The sequence below is a fragment of the Juglans regia genome, chromosome 16 (genome assembly GCF_001411555.2).
Source record: "Juglans regia cultivar Chandler chromosome 16, Walnut 2.0, whole genome shotgun sequence".
In the NCBI taxonomy this organism is placed as follows: domain Eukaryota; kingdom Viridiplantae; phylum Streptophyta; class Magnoliopsida; order Fagales; family Juglandaceae; genus Juglans; species Juglans regia.
This window is the reverse complement of record NC_049916.1, coordinates 5,058,170-5,083,730: the sequence shown is the minus strand read 5'-3', so window position 1 is coordinate 5,083,730 and position 25,561 is coordinate 5,058,170. Positions and strand designations below refer to the sequence as shown.

Sequence of the window (25,561 nt, the reverse complement as noted above, 5' to 3'; positions counted from 1 at the left end):
ACCGTCAGTGTCTTCTGCCCATCCTAAGATGGTCTCCAACTACCATGGCCTGCGAGGAGAGAGGCAGGGGTGGCGGCATGGGGGAGGGGAGAAAGAAAAAGAAAAGAAAATAGGTGGAGACGTGACACACTAGTAGTATACCACATCAATGTGTGAGATCTCTTTGTAGGATTCCTTCGTGTCTATAGTGTTTTCCAAAAACTAAAGGGCAACGTTAGGACTATTTATACACTGTTTTCAAATTTCACATGAAAAATATATAAATAAAAAATATTTATATATTAATGTGATTTAATGTAATATATCAAATTTACTTTATAATAAAATTATTTTACACTTTAATTGATCAAATTAAGTTGTAATAGGGTATAATTGTTTTTTGTATAAAACTTTTATGTATACGAGGGATGTTTTGAAATAATTTTCATCTCATTCAATCTCATCTCATATCATCCTAACCCATTTCCTTTCTAAATATCATGCAAATGCGAACACTTTCAGATGGTCTCGTTTGGTTACACAAATGAGATGAGGGCCGACTCAATAGATTTTCATGTGTAAGGCGGTAAGTTAAAATGTGAGCTTTTTCTTGTATCAAAGTATATTTTTATTTAAAAAGTATACTTCTTGTTTGTTGAGATGCACAATTGCTAATAAAATTTTTATATTCAATTTCTTCTAATATCTCATTCTCATAGAACCTGATTTAGCAAAGAGAGCTGCTAGTGTGCCACGTCTCCATTTTTTTTTTCTTCTTCTTCTTCTTCTTCTTTTCTCTCTCTCTCTCCCCTTGTGCCTCCCCTCCTCCCCATTTCCCTCTCTCTTTCTCCCCCATTTTCCTCCCACTTTCCCTCCTCCCTGGTGTTGTCTGCCCTCTCAGGGTGGTTCTCGACCACCACAGACAGCCAAAGGACAAGCTATCGACTCAAATCTCGCCACCCCAGCCACCTAGCGGCGCGCGGTCATCACACATATAGTGTGCGAAATGTGATCCCCGACCACTAATGTACACGACAAGCTGCCTTGAGCTTCAGGCAGGTGGTGTCGCTTGGATTGTCGGTGTCTTCTGCCCACCCTGAGGTGGTTCCCAACCACCATGGCAGACACAAAGAGAGGGCACGGGAAGAGGGCAGGTGTGGCAGCACAGGGGGAGGGGAGAAAAAAAGAGAAAAATAAATAGAGGAGACAAGTGTGTCACATCATTGTGTAGGATCTATTTGTGGGATTCCTTTGTCTATAGTGTTTTTTCTTAGGAAATGGGCTTCACTTTTGTATAACAAATGAGCACCACTTTTATATAAAATTGTTAATCTACACAATAAAATAAAATATATTAATATTAATTTTCAAAATCAAGAAATAAATTATACATTGTAGAAGTTGAAAAAAAGACAAAATTTGAAAAAAAAAAAAAAGCCAAGGAATACGTGGCATGGGACATGGGAATTCAATTGTGAAACCTTTGGTCATCGTGGTCGGTTGAAGTCTTGAAGAAGAAGACAAAAAAAAAAAGAAAACAAAGGATGTTCTAGAGACTAGAAGACAAGTCACGTGATTGTTTTATTGCCACAAAATTTTACTGTATATATAATAGAGATTGTTGAGCTTTACCTTTACCTTGGTCGACCATAGCACAACAGAGATGTCGCTCAACGTCTGCAAGTGCGATGCAACAATGGGAGAGGCTGCCAGTGCCAAATACGAACAAGATGGATGCAAGAGAGTTTAGCTGCCGTTTGGATAGTGAGTTGAGATGAGATGAGATGAGATAGTTTTAAATGAGTTGAATAAAATATTGTTAGAATATTATTTTTAAATATTATTATTGTTTTGAGATTTTGAATAAATTGAATTGTTTATTATATTTTATGTGAAAATTTGAAAAAGTTGTAATGATGAGATGAGATGAGTAGAGACATTTCTCAATCCAAACAGGGCAGAGATTAGAGACTGGAATCTAGAGTACAAAAGAGATGAAATAAAATTTGTAAATTTCAGATATAAAATGGGAGTTCTTGAGATGTTCTGAATTTTTTTGACAGATAGATTACAAAGTCTTTTTTGACATTTTATTGTGACTTTTGACTTTTCTAAGTGAAGTTGCAGAGTCTATATAAAGCATGTTAACATCTATTTTTTTATTTTTTATTGTGGAGTTGAGAATTGATTTTTTTTTTCAATTTTCAAGGTTAAGATCGATTAGTTTAGATATTTTTTTAAAATTTTTTTTTTAATAACTAACTTTTAGTTATTTTTTGGGTCTTCTTTCGTTGTGGAAATGAAATGAGATGAAAATTAAAAGTTAAATAAGATTTTGTTAAAATAAAATTTTTTAATATTATTTTTATTATAAAATCTAAAAAACTTGAATTATTTATTGTATTTTGTTTAAAAATTTGAAAAGATTATAATGATTATATGAGAGTAGGATTGTAAATGAACCAATCTATTTAATAGCGAGCTCGGTACTCACCCAGTTAAACTCGAATCGAACTCGTCTTATGGAAAAAAAAAAAAAAAACTTGGTCATGAAAGCAGATACTCACTCGATTAGTAAATGACATATAACCGACTAAACTCAACTTGATTAAGGTTCGTTAAGGCCCGCTCGTTTATGTCCGAGTCGACTTATTCATTTGACTCAATTAAAACTTATTTATATATTGATATATACATATATATATATATATTAGCTTATTATAAGCATAACATTTTTATAATTAAATATATAATATGTAACCTAATTACTTATGCTTATATATTGATAGCTATATTTTATAATTTGTGCAATAATTAGTTAATAAAATTTAATAATTTCATATACCAGTATGTGAGAACCATATATGAAATAGATATATGCTATCTTTTTATGTATATGTATTAAAATTTAATAATTTCATATATATGCTATCTTTTAAGTCTTGTCGCAAGCTAAAGATCGACTCGGTTAGACTTGTTTACAGTCCTATATGAGATGAGATTAGATGAATTGAGAATTTTTGTATAAACAAATCAGTCCTAATCATTACAACATTTTCAAACTAATTAATATAACTTTTCAAAATAAAAATAATATTTTAATTTTATAATATTTTTTATTTAATTTTTTTTTTCAAAATTTAATAAATTCTTAACTCAATTACTATTTACAAACTATCTTACTATTATTTATAAAATTTATATAATATTTTATCTTATTTTATCTTATCTTAATCTTATTTTATTTTATCTGATCTCATCCCGTTTCGTTGGAAGCATCCCGGGTGTTTTTATCTTTTTATTCCTTTAAACCTTTTATTCTTCCGTCCTCTATTCTCGCGTTTTAGGCATTTCCGTTAAAGAAAAAGCTGTTGATCTGTTTTTGTCGATATTTTTATTTTATTTTATTTCCCTCCAAGAAACTCCTTTGTTTTTTTATGAGGGCTTGAAAAAACCAAAGAATTTAAAAGGAAAACTGAAATATTTCTGAATACAAAGAATTTGAAAAGAAAGCCAAAGTAGCAAGGAAAAGACAGAATCTGATAGGAGTTGTGGCACTCAAAGCTCCACTCGTCTCTCTTTCCCCATCAAAATTCCACCACAAAAAGCCCAAACTCCTCCTGATTTTTCTTTCCAAATTTATTCAAATTAATTTCAATTGATTTCCGAAGGGTATTTATATCTTCAGCTAATTCAAGCTAAGTGCTTTCTTACTTCTCAAATGAAATTGATTGACAAATCTTCACGTACAAACCCAGCAGATGGAAGGCAATCATAATTCTATCCAAAAGGTATCAAAATTTCCTGGGATTTTTTTTTTTGTTATTGTTGTTGTTGCTCGATTTGGTAGTTAAGAAAATATAAGACAGAAGAAGAAAGAGGGATTTCGGTCGCCGAATAATAGCATGTGTGTTTGTACATGCGTGTCTTCATTTCTACAGCTTTCTGAGTAACCAACCAAAGGACTTTTGTTTCAAATGACTTTTGTTTCAATGTCTTCTGTCCATTACAGAGTTGGGTTTATTACAGTTTCGGTATAGATGTGGAATGGATGAAATTTGTAGACATTCGATAGGATTTAGTTGGGTTAGTTGATGCACAATGGTGTTGATTAGTAATGGTAAAAAAAAGTAAAACTTAATTTGCAGTTTACATGACTACTCCGCTCATCAACACTTAAGGCTGGATTCAATAATTTGAAGGAAAAAAAGGAAAACGCTATGTATTCAATAATTGTCAAAAATGTACTGTGCCAGATATGGCTGGATTTTCTCAGATAAATAATGTGCAACTCGAATGAATCTGTCCAAATTCCCACCATGCGTTTTCAAACTTTTTAGGACATGAGCAAATCGAAGACTAGGTAAAATTTACTGCAAGGGAGACTGCCTGAAATGGGGAAAAGCTGTAGTTATTTGTTTCTTTGGGTTTTTTTTAGCTGGTAACTAACTGGAAAGTGGAATATACTCCATCTCTGTTTTGATGAATTATCAAGTGGTATTTAACAAGCTATACTGAAGAGCATTTACAAACGGGCTGATGGAACTAGACTGAGATGGCCCGCCTTACTTCAATTACCAGCTTGATTGTTTTTCTTCCTAAGGTACTTTCAATCAAGGATGTCGTTTTTGTAGATGTTCTACCATACAAGTTTTCTCCCCAAGGGTGAAGGGTGACATACTTTGTCCTTTTGGAAAAGCATTAAAGCAGGTTGGAGTGGTTTAACCATTTAAATTATGTGGTCAAGGATAGAGCAAGTAGCGTTCTTGGTGTAGTAGTAAGATGCTTGGGGAATGAGATGCTCAGGGAATGAGACAGAAGACATTGAAACAAAAGTCCTTTGGTTGGGGATGCTTGGGAAATAAAATGAGATGAGATGATAATTTTGTGAATAGTAGTGGTAAGATGGGTTGTGAATAGTAGTGAGATAGTTTGAGTTAAGTATTTATTGGATTTTGGGAAAGGAGAGAGAAAAAGGTTAATAAAAAATATTATATAGTTAAAATATTATTAGAATATAATTTTTAAATATAATTTTTGTTTTGCGATTTGAAAAAGTTGAATTGTTTTTATTTTTTGTTTGGAAGTTTAGGAAAATTGTAATGATTAGTTTGAAAAAGTTGTAATGATTAGATTGAAAGTGTTTGTGTTTGAATGATGTTTGGGAAGGAAATGAGGTGGGATGAGATGAGATGAAAATTGTTTCCAAACATCTCCTAAATCCTAGCTCAATGGAGCTAATTATCATTGAACATTCAGCAATTGATGTTTTCTTAACTGACTTCCCTTTGAATTTTACTCAACATGACTCTTGAGTTCAGTTGTGCACTTCATTTTCCTCAAGAAATGTATACAACTTCACATTAGTTGTTTCCCAGAGTTTTGGTTCGTAGAACTAACCCCAAGAACTAGAAGTAGTATGTGTGTGTGTGTGTGTATAATATATATATATATATATATAAATATATTTATATTTGATGTAGGTCTTTATTTATTTGAAGGACTACTACAAAGTTTTGGAGGTTGATTATGATGCAACTGAAGAAAATATCAGATTAAATTACCTAAGGCTTGCACTGGTTAGTGATCTCTCTTCTGATAGCTCCTTGGTGTTTTTTCCATTGCTTCATTGTCAAAAGTTCTTGTCATTAAATTCAATGGGACATTGACCGAGAAATCTACATGATTCTGTGGACCATATAGAAATGGCATCCTGATAAGCACAAGGGTGACAGTGCTGCTACTGAAAAGTTCCAAGAGATCAATGCGGCTTACAAAGGTAATAATCTAATCACTTGGGTGATATTTGGATTTAAAAACTTGGGAAGTTTTTGATGAATTGTGAAGAAATGAAGTAGATGAGAGTTTTATAGGTTTTAATGAAAGTTGTGGGTCTCACCTTAAAAATATGTTTAAATAATGAATTTATGAGAAATATTTTTTAAATAATTATTATTGAGTTCAAAATAATTCATTTAAAAAAACTGAATGGGTGGCTGTTGTGTGGTCACCACCCCATTCAGTTTTTTTTTAAGTTAATTTTTTTTAATATAGTTTTATTGTAGAAATGAAAAACAAGAAGTTTGTATGTTTGGGAAGAAGTTGGGAAAAAACTTTTACTGTAGAGTGAAAATCACTCTATTGTAGATTAACCAAAATCTGCTGCCAAACATGTACTTAGGCATACAAGTCCAAAGGTCTGCATTTCCATTTCTAGTTGCATATGATTTTATTATGCTTTTTTCTTTAAAAAAGCTAAGCTAATGACCCACTCATAGCATTTTCAACCTTTAGATATCAGCTTGATCTTGCATCTTTACTATCTTCAAGAGATTGACAAGTATTTGAGGAATCCAGACTAAGGTTCCTTGACTAGTATTCTTTCAGAGTTCAAGATCTTTGATTAGGATGTTGAGTTGTCCAACATCTCATTGTCTACAATAAAAGTTTAATATCCATAGATTTGCTTTCAGCATCATGGATGTATTTCTACATGTTACAAAAAGACAAAAGAAAAAAAAAAGCAAATAGGAATTTTTTTCCTTTATAATCATCACTTTTTTTGCTGGTGGAAGGCAGCATTACATGTTTTTTATAACTTCCTTGGTTTTTATATCATGCAGTTATATTATTCCACAGGTTATATAAAGTGACCTCCATTAATTTCTTTTGCAGTTTTGAGTGATCCTGCTAAACGACTTGACTATGATCTAACTGGAATCTATGAGATTGATAAGTATACTTTGCGGGTAAGAAAATGGGAAAAAGATACATATATATATATATATATTCGCACCTCAAAATGTCAACTTATACATGGTTAGGTTATTTGTAAGCATCTTGGTAATAATCACTGATATTGCATTGTGACTATTTGGAATATTCTACCCTTCTGATGCAGGAATATCTTGCCAGATTTAAAGGAATGATACTTACCTGCAATGGGCTTGGTATCAGTCATTTGCCAATATGGTAAACCTTAATTAATATGAATAGTGTTGCCAAATGTGCTGCGAATTATAGGATAAATAACTTTATGAAAGCTTGCATGCATGTTTGTTTATCTGCTTGTGTGTGTGTGTTTGTGTGATGTTGAGTATCTGAATATTATTGTGTAAAATTCTTTCAATTGTAAAGAATTAAGATATTAGCTCTGAAGAAGAATGTAGAAATACATGTTTCACATATTTTTTAATAAAAATAATTGCATTACAATGTTGAAAATGCAAATCACAGCTTATTTAATGTTTCGTTTCTCCATAGAACTGAAGGTCTCAGAATGAAAGCCAGAACTGAAGGTCACAGAATGCAAGCCTATTGAGCTGATACTTTTTAAGTTAGCCTGTGACTTCATTCTTTAGGCAAGAATTTTTCTGTCAGAAATACTCTAAAAGCAATACTTATATATCCTAACCTCTATTTTTTTTAATATACCATTAACTGACTCTATTTTTGTTTTCTAAATTTCATCCATGTTCTGGTCCATTTAGGAAGGCAATCACATTGTTGATTGGTGATTAACCACTAATTATACCTTTCTTAGCCTTTTGGCTAAAGTTGAGTGCCAATGACATCGACGCATAGCGGAAAAGGACTTCAGGAAATTCTGGGTGAAGTTTTATTAGTTGGGCTCCTAGACATGGATTGTTCCTCCGCAATCTGTGACGTGTTCTAAATCTAAATCTTAGACCTCCCTAAAGCAATTTTTTAGCTTTTGCTACCCTATCATTTTCCAAAGAAGTGACTCTCATCATGCTTCACTTGAGCAATGGTCCTCTTTCATTCTTCCAGAGCCTCATTGTACAACATCACAAGCATGAAAGAATCACTGCCCTATTTTTCTGTTGATTACATTCTTCTGAGCTCTTCTATGCATTTTCAGACCTTGCATTGTTTTATTCAGTTTATAATTTCTTTTTTCCAATCTCTCTCCACATGAGGTCATTCCCTTGCATTGTCAGTTGCTTTCCTTCCAAACTTCTCAAGCCTGATGCCCTATACTGAATCATTTCCAGCAAAGTCTATCCAACTTCCATTTTAGAATCATAGATTGATTTATTTTTCAATACTTTTAGATTTGGTACACATTTGATTCAGCAGAACTGGCTGGTCAATGTTAATTTAACTAGCTTTTGTAATTTTTATCATTATTGTGGGCTACTTATAATTTCTATATACCAATGCAGGACACAACAACTGACAGAAACCAATGAGTTAAGTGATAAATAAGGTTTGGACTTGCTATACATTTTTTCAAATTTTACATTGTCTTCTGAATTAATTCTTGTGACACACTGGTATAAGTGTCTGATAGTTCTATCCATGTTGTTACAGAGCTACAATATTAAAGAAAAGCTAAATAGAGTCATCAATATTCACATCGGTTTTTATATGTACTTGAAAATGAATCTGATCCAGTTTGTAATGTTAGATCGTTGTGGATCACAATGAATGGTGTAAATGATTCTCGATTAAAAGGCTGGTTCTATTGGATGTGAGATGCGATGGTCGTGACTATATGATGCATTGAGAGCTTTCTTTTATCATCATTAGTTTGTAATTTTAGCGTCCTACAATAACCCAATAGCCGGTTGCTCTCATAGTTTCAGGGTAGTTTTTTTCTACAGTTGTCAAGCGAAATCTACTCTAAACGTCGGGCCTCTAGATTATTAAGAAACGCACCATACATTAGTTCTGTTGTTTTGAGTGCTTCAGTAACTTTTATTGTATAGGTCAGTCTTTGAAACTGAGAACAAAGCATATCATCTTGTCCCCTGAAGTGAAAAATCTTACTTGAAGATGTGTTGCATTTAGGGGATGCTTTGATTGGTTTATGCAAAGTAGGTTCATTTCGATGCATTTGATAGAACATCAAAGAAGCTATGCTTTGAATTCGAATGGCCAGAACTTAGACAGGAGTAAAATGACCATCAGCTGCTTCAAGGTCTTGTTGACAAAAGTACTCCAGGAGTTCATGGACCAAAAGCAGGGAAGCACTGAGCTGGTGTCGTGCCAATTTTGGTTTTGACAGATTGGGTGGGAGTGCCATCCTTTGGAGCAGTCTTGAGCAGTGTATGATATTGAACAATAAAAGAGTGGTTTCATAGGCCTGAAAGTTGAAAATGGAAAATGACCGTAAGAAACTAAGAATATGAAGACTGATTAGGAAAGTCCCAAATCCACCCAAAAGGGTAATCAACTTATATTTTGTGAAGATTTGTAGGTATGTTGTTGTACATTTCTCCTGATGATTTCGAGCATGGTTTTTTTGCTTACTTTCTTTGTTCTGTTTTTTTTTTTTTTTGAGAAAATTACATTTTGCACCTTCAAACTAAGGATTTTACACTTTGCACTATAAACTATTATATTAACACACTACACCCACAACCTATGAAAGGCTGATACTCTTCAATCTTCATTAAGATCTAATGATAAGTACTGTTCAACGTCGCCTAGTTCTCTTTGATCTAAGTTGCCATTGTTCAACTAGAGAGCATAATGTCATTTTTTGGTATTTTGAAGATGCAATGTGTCAGTTTTTGTAGTTGTGTGGTATAAAGTATAGAACCTTTAATATTTGAGGGTGCAAATTGTACTTTTCTATTCTTTTTTCAAATTTTGATACATTATCATTTTATCTATAAACATACACAATAGTTAATGGCATAACCCATTAATAATAAATCAGTGACTTCATCTACAGTGTACTGTTCAATAATTGTAGCTCAAGGTCATATAATATAAACAAAAGTACATATAAATAAATTTTTTTAGAGTTTTTATTCAGACTCTAAGGTCTAGATTGAGAAAGATATAGACATAAAATAGTTCATATAATATTTATTATTATTTATATGAATTTATTGGAAAATATTAGATGCTCCATAAAAATCATGGGATGCATTTTATGTATTTATTTCATGACAATCAAATGTGAAATTCCTAAATATATACACACATGTACACGTTTAAATGCCGCAGGCTGGATCTGGACAGAGGAAATCTGGTTGCATATTATTACGGATAACTGCACAAGCTAAATTAAGTTATTAATATTGTGACATTGATTAATGCCAATAACGCTATATATAGACCCTTGTATCTTAAAAGCTGCTATAACCAAATGAACAGAATGAATAGCGGCTTTGTTTGACACTTTCTTCTTCCACTTATGTCCCTATCTACATTCTCATAACAATTATCTTCCTCACAGCAACCTAAGTATAGGCTCACCGTAAATCATCACAAAATCATAGTTGTCATTGCCAATCACAAAATCACTGTAATTGTACAAAATTACAAAATCATCGTAAATCACCACACAACAGAGCAAGGGAGAGATAGAGGCCTGGTTGGGTGTAAAGGAGTCGGGGAGGTGCCGTGGAGGGTTGGTGGTAGTGTCGTGGGCTGAGGCGGCGGATCTAGGTCGTGCGATGGCAAGAACCTGTGAGATAGAGAAAAACTTCGTGAGAGAGGGAGGCAGATCGGGAAGCTGCGTCATGGGGAAGATGTGGTCATCGAAGCTCGTGGGAGGAGCTACTCACGACGGCGCGGTGGAGGGAAATCAAAGGGAGAGGAAGAGAGAGGGTTACGAGCTTCGACCTGTAGCGGGGAGAGAGAGAGAGAGAGGTTTGTGGGAGGAGATTGGCATCTCGCCAGTGACTAGGCTTGGTGGTGACGCATCAACGGCGGTGTTGGGAGGAGCTGAGGAGAAGAGAGATCGAGAGGGAGAGGGGTGTATGGCTAGAGGGAGTGAGGAGAGAGAGGGAAGAGGAAAAAGTTAGGGTGTAGGGCTTTAAATCTCAATCCTTCATATTGAGTCTCTAGATTTGATCCAATGGTGGAGGTTAAAACACAGAAAATAAACTCACTTAAAATAGATAATTAAAATATAAATATCATATCATACATTTAAAATCAACTTTAATTTATAAAATACTAATATTTCATCAATAAATAAATGATTAAGTTTTGTTAAATATTTTTAAGAAAGTAAAATCATAAAAATAATTAGAATTTTTAACATAATTTAATTCTCATAATATTCTTAATTAACTAAAATTATTTAGAAAAAAATGATTTCTACAATTATAATATTTTTGGGATTTCCTAAATATAAGAGATTTACTTTAATGATGAAAGAATGTGTGAGCAGGAACATGGAGGGTGGATTTACTTCATAGGAGCTCACTACATCTTCTGTGAAATATGGTTGACGGGATCGGCAACCCGGGGCAGGCTACGTGATCGTGATTGATCTTTCATGTACAGATGATCAACTCAAAGAAAATATTTGGAGATACTGCAGTTGGAACAAACTCTTCTTATTAAAATAGAGAAATATGAAAATTCATAGATGTTTACTTATATTAGGTTTTATGCTCCTATGCATTAGGCTATTTACTAATCAATCGTATGTACTCTTTCAATCTTGATGATTGTGAAGTAACTAATTCAATTATTCAAAATTATGTGCTGCATGTAAGCAGCATGTAAGGAGTCATACTTTATTTGCTGTTTGGACTTATTATTTTCAAGAATTTTGTTTTTTCTTTCAATTAGGCAAATGATAAACCACTACTAGTATAATATATATATATATATATATATATATATATATATTTATATCATTATGGATCAGGATCTTTAAAAAATTTTGCAATGTTCTATGACTTCAAATTTTTTAAAGCCACAAAGAGATTCTATAAAAATAACTCCACAAACTAATGTGACTTTATATAATACGTTAAGAGCCCATTTGGATTGAGAGAGATGAGATGAGATGGTTTTAGATGAATTGAATAAAATATTATTAGAATATTATTTTTTAATATTATTATTATTTTGAGATTTGAAAAAAGTGAATTGTTTATTATATTTTGGTTGAAAATTTAGAAAAGTTATAATGATGAGATGAGGTGAGATGAAATCACTTCTCAATCCAAACGGGAAATCTACTTTACAATAAAAATCATTTTACAATCTTACGTACCACATCAAGTCACGTCAATTTATAGATTTATTTTTATGAATCTCTTTGTGGTTAAAATATTTTGTTTTTTAAATTCCAATAATTGTATTTATTTAGACTCCAAAGATCTTATCCCATCATTATTTAACACTTTCATAAGAGATAAAGATGAAAATTATATTTTAAAAAAATGGAAAATTTCTGTTTACCCAATGACTATGAAATCATCGTTATTTTTTCTAATAGGGCTAATTATTACAGTCTCATTGTTTGAGTTTTTGCCGGTTTGTTTATGAACAGTCACTTGGGTTTTTGACATGCACAACATTCATAGTTGACATTTAACAAATTGCAATTAACAACTTGCGTCCATCTTCATCTAATCTACAACCAGAATACTTTGCCACGCTATAAATATGATGCGTGTTAGAATATTGGTAGTGGCATATGCAAATGTAAAATCATATATTTTGGAGATTGTTTTTGTCATTCAAGAAAGATTTTTATATTGGATTATGCATTTTTGAGTCAAAATAATTATAAAATATTATTATTTTATTATTATTAATTTTTTTTCCTAAAATTAATTTGTTTTTAATATATTTTGCAATTAAAATCCATTACATAAGTTCTACAAATATACACAAATTGTGTTGTCTTATAATTGAATGTCAACAAATATATGGATGGTGAGTAGGGTTCTACAAGAAACTGAGAAACCGACCTAGACTGACTCAGACCGGTCGTCGGAGTTTAGAATTGGTCGAAACCGGTCGAGAATCGGTCAGCGTGCGGCAGAAAATAGAGAAAATCGATATCGGCTGATTCAAACCGCTGAACCGGCCGATTAAAGAAATTATATATATATATATTTATATTATGTACTCAAAAGAAGCTCGCCGATGAGTAAGTGGAACGACGCCGTTTTAAACTTGTAATTGTGTTTTAAACAAAATTGAAACGACATCATTTGGTATTAAACCAAACGATGTCATTTTATTCATAACGTATTAAAAAAAAATTAAGTAGAATGACGTCGTTTGGTTTAAACCAAACAACGTTAAACCAAATAGCGTCGTTTCGAAATTAGGTCGTCTTCTTCCTCACTTCTTCTCTGATCTTAGTTCTTATCTCCTCTCTCTCTCTCTCTCTCTACTCTCTCAGAAGAAGCTCGCTGGTGTCGAGATGACCGGTGTTTCTCCTCTCCATCGACCGGTTTCGACTGGTCTTCTCTCCTAAAAATGAAGCATCAGTCGGCATTGGTTTTGCCCAAAAATCGGGTCGAAGGGATCAGTTTTCACCCCTAATGGTGAATGTGATGAGAGAGAAAGAAGTGAAAGTAATGTATGGATGGTGAATAGTTTTTCTCCCAACATGGTAGCCTGGTATAGAAAAAAGTATATTTGCATATACCAACGTAGTAGATTTAATGGGCTTATTAGGTAAAAATTGGTTTGCATAGGGGTTTGCATCTCCCGATCTAATAACTCAACAAATTTATTAAAAAAATATAATAAACTAATTTGAATAAATTCAAAAGGTAATTGATCTAACTCCATATATTTAAATAAAGATAATGAAGCTATAAACTATTAACTAAATCCAAAATTAGAAAATAAATTAAAAACATATTTTGGTTTAGGGGATGTTTCCCTACACCCTCATCGCGGGGTGGCCTGTGACCACTCTCAAGGTGCTAATATGGTCATGGGATGGCCGCAAGTAGGAGATTTCTTGCGGGGTGGCTTGCGGCCACCTTACGAGCAAGAGATCTACTTGTGAGGCGGCTCGTGGCCAACCTACAACTGGAAGATCCACTCGCGAGGTGGCTAGCAGCCATCCACGAGGAAAGAAAATCTCCTCTCATCCAAAAAGGTTTAACATCTTTAAGCGAATATATTTAATAACTTTTAGGTTTCAAAGTTTTTTATTATTTTGATATGTCATTAAAGGGACATGTGTAAGCTTTTGATTGAAAAGTGAATAGAATTAAGAAAAAATAATGGAAGAACACTGATGAGTGTATAAAAGTGCATTATAAATACTCTATTATTGGACTAAAATAATAAAATGTGAATAGAAATCATAGGAATTAATGTATATTCTTGAATTGAATTTCTATTTATTTTGAAATACTCCTGAACATATTTTTATGTTTAATTTCAGAGTCTATAAAACAGCAAATCAAAACCCAATCAAATTCAAAGGACTTTCAAGTGGGCAAGATGTTGGAACAACCTAAGAACTTTCAACGAGTGTAGGACTCTTCAAATAAGGATAATAATGGGGTTTGAGAGTAATTCGGATCAAGAGAAAAAATCAGTCCGAAATTTGCTAGAAGACAACTTGTACATACTTTAGTATTTTGATCGTAACTTTCCACTCAAATATCGGATTAATGCGATTCTTAATGAGTTTGAAATTTATCTTAAAGGGTTACAAATTTGTCTCTAATAAGGATTTCTAAATTCAAACTCCTGAAGCACGTACATAGCTACTAAGATGAGTCCTAAAATTTAGATGATTTTGTACGCGAGAATATGAAGACATTAGGATTTCTTTCCTACTATATATAAGCATTTCATTAACATGAAATTGAGATTTTTTGGAAGAGGGAGACGGCTCAATACTAAAGAACGATGAGACAAAATTAATTTGCATGGTTGCCATTTGCTTTATTTTTCTCTTGAGATTTTTGTTGTCTATTATATTTATGGGTAAGTAAATTCTCAAGTAAGATTAGGGATGAACTTGCACATTAGATGATATTTTTAATTTATGTATTTGATTTTTAATTTTTAAAACTCTTTTGTTTTATCATTCTCAATTCATTGTTCTTTTTTTTCTCCGAATAATCATAGAATTTATTCTGTTTATGGATTCAGTCATGCTTTTTCTATTGAATGAATTAGTTCTTTGATTATGTTTGGATCAATTATTTATCTATATGGATTTAATTATTTGCTACAATATCGCTCCCTGAGTATATTGTCGTCGTTGAATTTTTTCAAAAGGGATAATAATTTACATATATTTAAAGTGGTGAGTGATTTTTTAAATGGTTACATTTGGTTTAATTTTGGTTTATAAATCTAAACATTATGATTGAGAATTTTGAAAATTGAGTTCCCAATTGTGTTATTCAATGAATTAAGAATAATTAAAATATCGGATTTGTGCAAGGGATTCCCGATGCTTTACTGTTCGTCAAATTAGAATACTTTTGCCGTTAGTCACTTTGCTTTATTTAAATTTGAATTTAAAATTAATTTTTATTCTCCATTAATCATTTAATATTTTTCTTTAGTTTTTTTTGTTCCTTCTGCTATTCTTTTAATTTATCTCTGTGGAATCGACACTCCAAAGATGTGCTACAACTACTATTTTATTCTTTGAGCATAATCAACCACAAATGTAGACTACATGTAAAATTTGAAGAAGCAAAGATGCACAACAATTATGTGACTCTTTGATGGTAATTCTAAATATTTTTTTAGTATTTTATATTTTTAAATAATATAAACTCTATCACTCGGCATATTACACTACATTTATGCTTGGTTTAGATAGTAAAGTCCTTCTAAGTCATCCCATAATCTCATCTCAATATTTAAACACAAAAATCATAAATATTTTTCAATTTCAAATCTTTAACTTTTTCATATAATCGTTACATAATTATTACAACTTTTCCAAATTTTCAAATAAAATACAAAAACCAATTCAAAATTTTCAAATCTTAAAAAAATAATCTTAAAAAATAATATTCTAATAATATTTTTACTTATAATATTTTTATTTAATTTTTTTTCTCTCATTTATGTTAATCCCATAAAATATATTAACTCATATATTTTACTACTATATATAAATTATTTTATTAGATCATATAATCTTATCTCATTATTCAAACAAAGCTTTGAAAAGCTAAAGGACAAAATTTAAAAAGTCATGCAATATTAAAAGAGTGGTAAAAGAATAAAGCAACTTTAAGAGATTAAGTTTCGTTCTTTATCTGTGCTTTTGAATTTTCCTAAAATATTTTCTAACAAATAATGCATAGTTAATTTTTTTCGTTCTTGTTATTGATTTTGTTTAGTCGGGTAGAACAAAGAGAGAGAGAGTTGAATATGGTCAAGGAAAGTGAGGTTTTGAGGCCAATCTTTCCTCTTCACATATCCCTTGACCCTGTTACTCTCTCAACACCCCAAACAATATCAATAACCCCGCCACTATTACTGATGGTGGTGGCATTATTAAAGGTGTTAAAGATCCAACTACTGATCCAAAGTTTTAAAACTGTTAGATATTAATTTGTTTAAACGTTTAATCTTGAGGATCATATCATTCTATCACGCTTTCGAATTCGACATCCATGGTGGCCTACTCTATCGATACTGATCCGGTGGTAGCTAGCTATCTTCCTTTTGGCGACTTCACTTATCTATTCAATAACTTAACACTATGTCCATACATGGTATCAAAACATTTTAATCCAATCTATAAGTCGCCCCCTCTATGACTTGAACCCGTGATGTGGTCCTTGCTCTGATATCAATTCTTAAAAACTTAATCATTGATCCAAAAATTTTAAAACTGTTGAATATTAATTTGGTTAAACTTTTAACCTTCAGAATTATAACAAAGGGCTAACCCTTTACATGATTGAGAGTCTCTCATAGTTGCCACATGCCTCCAATAAATAGTTGTCACTAAAAAAGAAAATTCAATATTTCGCGTGCCTATATATGTAAACAGTTGAACACTTAAATAATTCTTATAATTCATCTTTTTTTTTTAGAGATATTCATTGTTATGTTAGTTTTTGTTAATAATCCGTTAAAATAATGCTTGAGCGCCAATCACTATGTGCCATGTGTTAATTCAAAACTTAAAAAAAAGTTTAAAATATTTTAAAATATTAAAAAAGAAACAAACATAGACTACTGGGCTCAATCAAACCGCCCTAGGTCGTGCACCCAAATGGTGCTTGGGTGCGACCCAGGTGGTGGTTGAGTGCTAACCCAAGCATCGGCCTGCAACAACCTCCCAGTTGATGCAAGTGATAGGGTGTCGACCTAGACCCAACCTTGGTGCGATCTAGTAACACTTGTGTCTTCACCTAGGCACTATCTAGGAGATTAGGCACACCTCGATCGGCACACAAGCATTGCTTGGCCCCTCTCGAGTCATTGCATGAGTGACCCAAGAGGGGCTTGGGTCATTCTAGGCTATGTCAGGGTCATCGTAGTCTATCTCTAAGTTTCTAAATTCACACTTTTCAAATAATCTTTTATATTTGATTTTTTTATAAATGATACGTGGTAGTGAAAGCTTGGAGCTGATGTAACAACATATTAGATTATTAACGAAATATCAAAGGAATAAATGCTTTGATCAAAGTAAAAAAATACAACAAAATTAAATTTTAGGTACTAATCGCTTTAAGAGAAAAGTCACAGAAATTATTTTAAATACTAAACCATATAAAAGAGTAGAGTTTATTATGAAAAAAATAGTTTTATTTTTCTGTGAATCTTGTATTTATTCATTTTTAAAAAAAAAAATTGCGTGGTGCTTGTACACTCCTGCCACTCCACGACTGCAAATATCATTTCTAAAAAAAAAACTTCAAGCCTAATACGTGTTAAGTGGAGATTTACACCCTTCGATCAATGATATTATAACACGTATACTTTCTATCAAGAGAAAAATAGAATCGATTGCAGGTAATCACCGTTTCTCTCTTTCTCCTCTCTCCTCAAGCAAACTGAAGAAATTATCCCTCTTTCTCTCTCCTCAAGCCGCATGATTCTTGTCCCTCTATCTCTCTCTCTCTCTCTCTCTCTCTCCTTAGGTTGTCACGTTCTCTCACCCCTTAGGTTGTTGTGATTATCGATATCGTGTTATGAATCTGATGTAGTGATTGTGTTGTCGTGAATATGATGTTATTATTCTCATTTGCTATATCTCACGGTAACCAAATTGATTTTTTTTTTAAAAACATGATTTTGAAAATTTTGGATACTAAACTACCAATGATTCAAATACTAATTGGTCCAGAAGATAATTTTAAGGGAGTCATTGCTCTTGTGAAGATGAAAACTACAATTTGGTCAGGTGAAGAGTTGGGTGCTAAGTTTGTGTAGGAGGATATACCTGCAAATGTTTAGGAACTGGCACAAGAGTATCAGTCACATATGATAGAAACCATAGTTGAGTTAGATGATCAAGCTATGGAGAGCTACCTAGAAGCAGTTGAACCTGAAGAGGAAACTATTAAGAAATTAATTAGGAAAGGAACCATCTCAAGAAGTTTTGTCCCAGTATTATGTAGCTCAGCTTTTAAAAATAAGGGAGTTCAACCACTGCTTGATGTTGTTGTGGATTATTTGCCTTGTCCAATTAATGGACTGACCCAGAAAGAAGGCATATTTACGAAGGAATAGATTTTTCTGAGTGCTTGCAGGGGTGAGAGAAGGTGAGAGCTTGAGGGGGAGAGAGGGTGGGGCGAAAATCAAAACTTTCACATTTGGAAGAAGAGAGTGAGGTGGATGAAGAGAGAGAGAGAGGAGAAATGAAGAGAGAGAATGGGGGAGAAAGAGAGCACTAGGGAGGAGGTTACGAGATTTGATAATCTACACTCACTTCTATTTTTCACTAGTTAAAAATTATACCTATCACAAATTTATTGGAGGGTATAAATTCCCTTTTAGTGTGCCCGTTCTCTCTTCTAAAAAATGATAGTAGCATAGTACACTATTGGGCAACCGATTTTACTTTCTCATAGAGTCTCAAGTCTCTTAGGGTTTATACCTAAAACAACTATCATGCCTGTCCAAAACTGAGAATGACACTTTCGCTCTCTCGGGTCCATTGATTTTCTATCTTTGATTATTTATTTCATCCTTTGCATGTAGTTGTGCTTTCTTTATGGGTATATGTTTGGGTATATGTCAAAGGTAAGAAATGTTACCTGGGAGTTGGGTATTGTTTGAGAATTTTCTCCTCTATATTTTAGTGGCTTAAAATCTTGAACCACTATAACTGTTGAAGATTTATTTATTTTTCTTTAGTTTGAATCTTAAGATGAAGATGAATAGATGAAAAGGGGAGATATTGGTTGGTACGTCATGAGCTATTTTTCTTCCCCAATTTTTTTTTTCATAATCTACCCACCAATGAACAAATTGTGAAAAAGTAAAATACTATTTATATATTGTATAATTTATTTTCTCAGGTGTAATAGAAGCATAGTGGCCTTACATTCAGTTTGTGTTACTATATTCACTACTTGCATTTTGTTATTATTATTATTATTATTATGCTCTTCTATTCTCAAAATAATCACTTAATATGTTACAATATATTTTCTTGGGGAAGGCAAAGGGACTGTGAATCTTTTTTAGTAATGATATAAACTATACTCTCATCCCATTGTACAAGTTGATGGACAATGTCACCTCATCATAGTGGGATGAGAGTGTAGTATGTAGAATTTTTTTTTTCTTTTTTATGGGGTAAAAGGGAGAGAGAGTTGGATGGAAAAATAGGGGGATGCGAGCTTCTTGCTTGATCCTTCCCTCTTTCACATTCCAAAATATTGGAGGAAAACGAGAAAGAAAACTAGGGCATATGAAAATTGCAAAATCCTTTATGCATGAAAAATTTGTTAGTAGCTTTTATGGATGGTGTTTAACTTAATATTCAAAACCAAAGGCCAAAGCCCACCATCCACGAAAGGAATAAAAGAAAAAAAAGTTGTGGGCCTTTTTGTCAAAAGCCCAAAAAGCTATTATGAAAATGCTACACTTGGCCAAATATATTTCCATTTATCTCCTGAACTCTCTCTCACTCTCTCTCTCTCACTCTCTTGTCGAGATATTTTGCCTTTTCCATCACACCCTTTATTTTCTCAATGGAATATTTAGCTTTTGTCATCTGTTCTATTTGTTATTTGTTACTAGTTTTGTTTCCTAGAAATTTTGGGAAGATTGAACGAGTTTGGGTCTTGCATAAGAATACAATATGGTTTACTCGCATTGTATATATTCAAAATCAAAAGGACAACTGAGTTGATGATCAGAAAGAAATTTTTTGTTTTTATTGTGTTCAAGTAGAATTTCCATCCCAACAGTTCAAGTTGCATATCAGGCACCTGTGTCCCATTTTTGACTGCCTTGTTCTAATTCTTCTGTTTCGGTATGGGTTGTAGCGGCAAATTCTACTTCATGTGTATAATAGGCGGTTTGATGCTGTTGTGGATTATTTGCCTTCTCTAATTGACTTGCGGACAATGAAAGAGACTGACCCAGAAAGAAGGCATATTTGCGAAATAAGAGATTTTTCTTAGTGTTTATAGGGGTGAGAGAAGGTGAGAGCTTGAGGGGAGAGAGAAGGTGGGGGCGAAATCAGAACTTTCACCTTTGGTTGAAGAGAAAGAGGCGGATGAAGAGAGAGAAAGAGGGGAGAGAAGGAGAGAGAAGGGGGGAGAAAGAGAGCGCTGGGGAAGAGGTTATCAGATTTGATAATCTGCACTCACTTTTATTTTTTACTTGTTAAAAATCATACTTGTCACAATTCTTTTGGAGGTTGTAAATTCCGTTTTAACACCCCTTCCCTCTTCTAAAAAATTGACAGTAGCGTAGTAAACTATTGGGTCAACAATTTTACTTTCTCATATAGTCTCTTAGGGTTTATACCTCAAACAACTATCCCACATGCCTGAAACTGAGACAGACACTTTCGCTCTCACAAGTCCTTCGATTTTCTACCTTTAATTATTTATTTCATCCTTTGCATGTAGTTGTGCTTTCTTTAATGAGTTACTCAAGTGTTCTTCACTCAAGGGTTCTTCACCAGAACCATCAAAGTCAAATTTCCTAAAAACCATCATGTGCACTTTTATATGTCGAGAGAAAGAAATGTTAACTAGGAGTTGGGTGTAGTTCGAGAATTTTCTGCTTTACATTTTAGTGGCTTAAAATCTTGAACCACAATTACCGTTGAGGAGTTATTTATTTTTCTTTATTTTGAATCTTAATATGAAGATGAATAGATAAAAATATGAGATATTGGTTGGTACGTCAATAACTATTTTATTGGGGAAGACAAAGGGACTGTGGATCTTTTTTAATAATGCTATAAACTACACTCTCATCCCACTCTCATCCCAGTGTATAAAATGTGCATTCTTATGACTCTCAGATCATCCTTTATTTTTTAAAGAAAAAATTTACAAGTTGGTGGGAAATGTCACCTCATCATAGTGGGATGATGATGTAGTATGTAGATTTTTTTTTTTTCGTTTGTATATGGTAAAAGAGAGTGGGAGTTGGATGGAAAATGGGGGGACGTGAGCTTGAGTCTGCCTTCTTTCACATTCCAAAATATTAGAGAAAAACGAGATAGAAAACTAGGGCAAATGAAAATTGCAAAATCCTTTATCCATGAAAATTTTGATAGTAGCTTTTATGGATGGTGTTTAACTTAATGTTCAAAAGCCAAAGGCCAAAGCCCACCATCCAATAAAGGTGTAAAAGAAAACAAGTTGTTGGCCTTTCTATCAAAAACCCATAAAGCTATTCAAAAAAAGCTGCGCTCGGCCAAATATATTACACTCTTGATCTATTGAACTCTCTCTCTCTCTCTCTCTCTCTCTCTCACTTTCTTGCCATGCACTGTAAATGCTAAACCCTTCCCTATTGAGGACAATCTGGTATCGAGATACACTTCCGCCTTTTCCATCACACCCTTTATTTTCTCATTGCAATATTTAGCTTTTGTCATCTGTTCTATTTGTTATTTGGTACTAGTTTTGTTTCCTAGAAATTTGGGAAAGATTCAAAGGGTTTGGATCTTGCATAAGAATACGATATCGTTTACTTGCATTGTATATCTTCAAAATCCAAAGAACAGCTGAGTTGATGATTAGATAGAAATTTTTTGTTTTTATTGTGTTCAAGTAGATTTCCATCCCAGCAATTCAAGTTGCATATCAGGCATCGGCATCCCCATTTTTTACTGCCCTCTTTTGATCTTCTGTTTCGGTATGGTTTGTAAAGGCAAATTATGCTTCTTGTGTGTAATAGGCAGTTTGATGCTGTTGTGGATTATTTGCCTTCTTCAATTGACTTGCCATCAATGAAAGGAATGGCCCATAAAGAAGACATATTTGCGAAAGAAGAGATTTTTCTGAGCGCTTATAGGGGTGAGAGAAGGCGAGAGCTTGAGGGGAGAGAGATGGTGGGGCAAACTCAGACCTTTCACCTTTGGTTGAAGAGAGAGAGGTGGATCAAGAGAGAGAGAGGGGAGAGAAAGAGAGAGAAGGGGGGAGAAAGAGAGCACCGGAGGAGGTTACGAGATTTGATAATCTACACTCACTTCTATTTTTCACTTGCTAAAAATCATACCTGTCACAAATTTTTTGGAGTGAGTAAAATTCCATTTTAGCACCCATTCTCTCTTCTAAAAAAATGATAGTAGCATAGTACACTATTGGGCCAACAATTTTACTTTCTCAAAGAGTCTCTTAGAGTTTATACCTCAAACAACTATCTCGCCTGCCTGAAATTGAGACCAGACACTTTCGCTCTTACAGGTCTATTGATTTTCTTTTCTACCTTTGATTATTTATTTCATACTTTGCATGTAGTTGTCCTTTCTTTTTGGGTTAGTCAAGTTTTCTTCACTCAAAGGTTCTTCACCAGAACCATCAAAATCAAATTTCCTAAAACCATCATGTGCACTTTTATATGTCAAATGAAAGAAATGTTACCTAGGAGTTGGGTATTGTATGAGAATTTTCTGCTCTACATTTTAGTGGCTTAAAATCTTGAACCACTATTACGGTTAAGGATTTCTTTATTTTTCTTTATTTTGAATCTTAAGATGAAGATGAATAGATGAAAAGGGGACATATTGGTCGGTACGTCAAGATCTATTTTTCTTCCTCAATTTTTTTTTTTCTTCATAATCTACCCACCAATGACCAAATAAGTAAAATAAAATTTATATATTGTATACTTTCTTTTCTCAGGTGTAATAGAAGCACAATGGCCAAACATTCAAGTCGTGTTACTATATGCACTACTTGCATTTTGTTATTATTATTATTATTATTATTTTGTATTATGCTTTTCACTTCTCAAAATAATCACTTAATATATATGTTGCAATGTATTTTCTTGGGGAAGACAAAGGGACTGTGGATCTTTTTTATTAATGCTATAAACTACACTCATCCTACTCTCATCCCATTGTATAAAATGTGCATTCTTATGATCCTCAGATCATCCTTTATTTTTTAAATAAAAAATTTACAAGTTGATGGACAATGTCACCTCATCATAATGGGATGAGGGTGTAGTATGTATAATTTCATTTTTTTTCATTTTTATAGGGTAAAAGAGAGAGGGAGTTGGATGGAAAGAGGAGGGGGGGGGGGTGGACGTGAGCTTCTTGCTTGAGTCCGCCTTCTTTCACATTCCAAAATATTAGAGGAAAACGAGAAAGAAAACAAGGGCATATGAAAATTGCGAAATCCTTTATCCATGAAAAGTTTGTTAGTAGCTTTTATGGATGGTGTTGTGGGTCTTTCTATCCAAGTAAGATCCTTTCTATCATCCAAGAAAGGAATAAAAGAAAAAAAGTTGTGGACCTTTCTATCAAAAGCCCATAAAGCTATTGTGAAAATGCTACGCTAGGCCAAATATATTTTTCTTGATCTGCTGAACCCCCCTCTTGATCTGTGAGCTCTAAACGCTCTATCTCACTTTCTTGCCATGCGCTGTAAATGCTTAACCTTCCCTATTGGGAAGAATTAGTTATCGAGATACACTTTCGCCTTTTCCATCACACACTTTATTTTCTCAATGAAATATTTAGCTTTTGTCATCTATTATGTTTGTTATTCGTTACTAGTTTTGTTTCCTAGAAATTTTGGGATGATTCAAAGAGTTTGGGTCATGCATAAGAATACGGTATGGTTTACTCGCATTGTATATCTTCAAAATCAAAAGAACAACTCAATTGATGATCAGAAAGAAATTTTTTATTTTTTTGGTGTTCAAGTAAAATTTCCATCCCAGCCATTCAAGTTGCATATCAAGCACCTGCATCCCCATTTTTGACTGCCTTGTTTTGATTCTTCTATTTCGGTATGGTTTGTAGTGGCAAATTCTACTTCATGTATATAATAGGCGGTTTGATGTTGTTGTGGATTTTTTGCCTTCTCCAATTGACTTGCCATCAATGAAAGGGACTAACCCAGAAAGAAGGCATATTTGCAAAAGAAGAGCTTTTTCTGAGCGCTTATAGGGGTGAGAGAAGGTGAGAGCTTGAGGGGAGAGAGAAGGTGGGGAGAAACTAGACCTTTTACATTTGGTTGAAGAGAGAGAGGTGGATGAAGAGAGAGAGAGAATGGGGAGAAAGAGAGCACTGGGGAGGAGGTTACGGGATTTGATAATCTACACTCACTTCTATTTTTCACTTATTAAAAATCATACCTGTCACAAATTTTTTGGAAGGTGTAAATTTCGTTTTGGCACCCCTTATCTCTTCTAAAAAAATGATAGTAGCGTAGTACACTATTGGGCCAACGATTTTACTTTCTCATAGAGTCTCTTAGAGTTTATACCTCAAACAACTATCTTGCCTGCCTCAAACTGAGATCGGCACTTATACTCTCACAGGTCCATTGATTTTCTACCTTTGATTATTTATTTCATCATTTGCATGTAGTTGTGCTTTCTTTATGGGTTACTCAAGTGTTCTTCACTCCAAGTTCTTCACCAGAACCATCAAAATCAAATTTCCTAAAAACCATAATGTGCACTTTTATAAGTCGAAGGAAAGAAATGTTACCTAGGTGTTGGGTATTGTTCGAGAATTTTCTGCTCTACATTTTAGTGGCTTAAAATCTTGAACCATTATTACCGTTGGGGATTTATTTATTTTTCTTTTTTTTAAATCTTAAGATAAAGGCGAATAGATGAAAATGGAAGATATTGGTTGGTACGTCAAGAGCGATTTTTCTTCCCCAATTTTTTTTTTTCATAATCTGCCTACCAATGACCAAATTGTGAAAAAGTAAAATTTAATTTATATATTGTATAATTTTTTTTCTCAGGTGTAATAGAAGAGTGTCCTTACATTTAAGTCGTGTTACTATATGCACTACTTGTATTTTCTTATTATTATTATTATTATTATTATTATTATTTTGTATTATGATTTTCTATTCTCAAAGTAATCACTTAATATGTTACAATATATTTTCTTGGGGACGACAAAGGGGCTGTGGACCTTTTTTAGTAATGCTGTAAACCACATTCTCATCCTACTCTCATCCCAATGTATAAAATGTGCATTCTTATGACCCTCATATCATCCTTTATTTTTTAAAGAAGAAATTTACAAGTTGATGGACAATGTCACCTCATCATAGTGAGATGAGGGTGTAGTATGTAAAATTTCTTTTTTCTGTTTTTATTGGGTAAAAGAGAGAGGGAGTTGGATGGAAAAAAGGGGGACGTGATCTTCTTGCTTGAATCTATCTTCTTTCACATTCCAAAACATTAGGGGAAAATGAGAAAGAAAACTAGGGCATAT

The 25,561-nt window shown here is 33.2% G+C and overlaps 1 protein-coding gene across 5 annotated transcripts; it reads left to right on the top strand.

Annotated features, from left to right (window-relative positions):
- Window positions 1–3,469: 3,469 nt before the first annotated feature.
- On the top strand, window positions 3,470–11,396 carry LOC109004515 (dnAJ-like protein slr0093). Of its 5 annotated transcripts, none has more exons than XM_018983101.2 (7): window positions 3,470–3,770; window positions 5,463–5,558; window positions 5,683–5,758; window positions 6,655–6,728; window positions 6,881–6,951; window positions 8,166–8,209; window positions 11,135–11,396. In XM_018983101.2, exons 1-6 carry the CDS (start codon window positions 3,741–3,743, stop codon window positions 8,206–8,208), a joined length of 390 nt encoding a protein of 129 aa, XP_018838646.1. In that variant the 5' UTR covers window positions 3,470–3,740; the 3' UTR covers window position 8,209; window positions 11,135–11,396. The 5 variants fall into 5 exon arrangements, with proteins under 5 accessions (XP_018838646.1, XP_018838638.1, XP_018838657.1 ...); XM_018983093.2 differs by lacking the exon at window positions 11,135–11,396 and adding an exon at window positions 8,314–8,496; XM_018983112.2 differs by lacking the exon at window positions 11,135–11,396 and having other exon boundaries at window positions 5,481–5,558; window positions 8,166–8,496.
- Window positions 11,397–25,561: the final 14,165 nt, after the last annotated feature.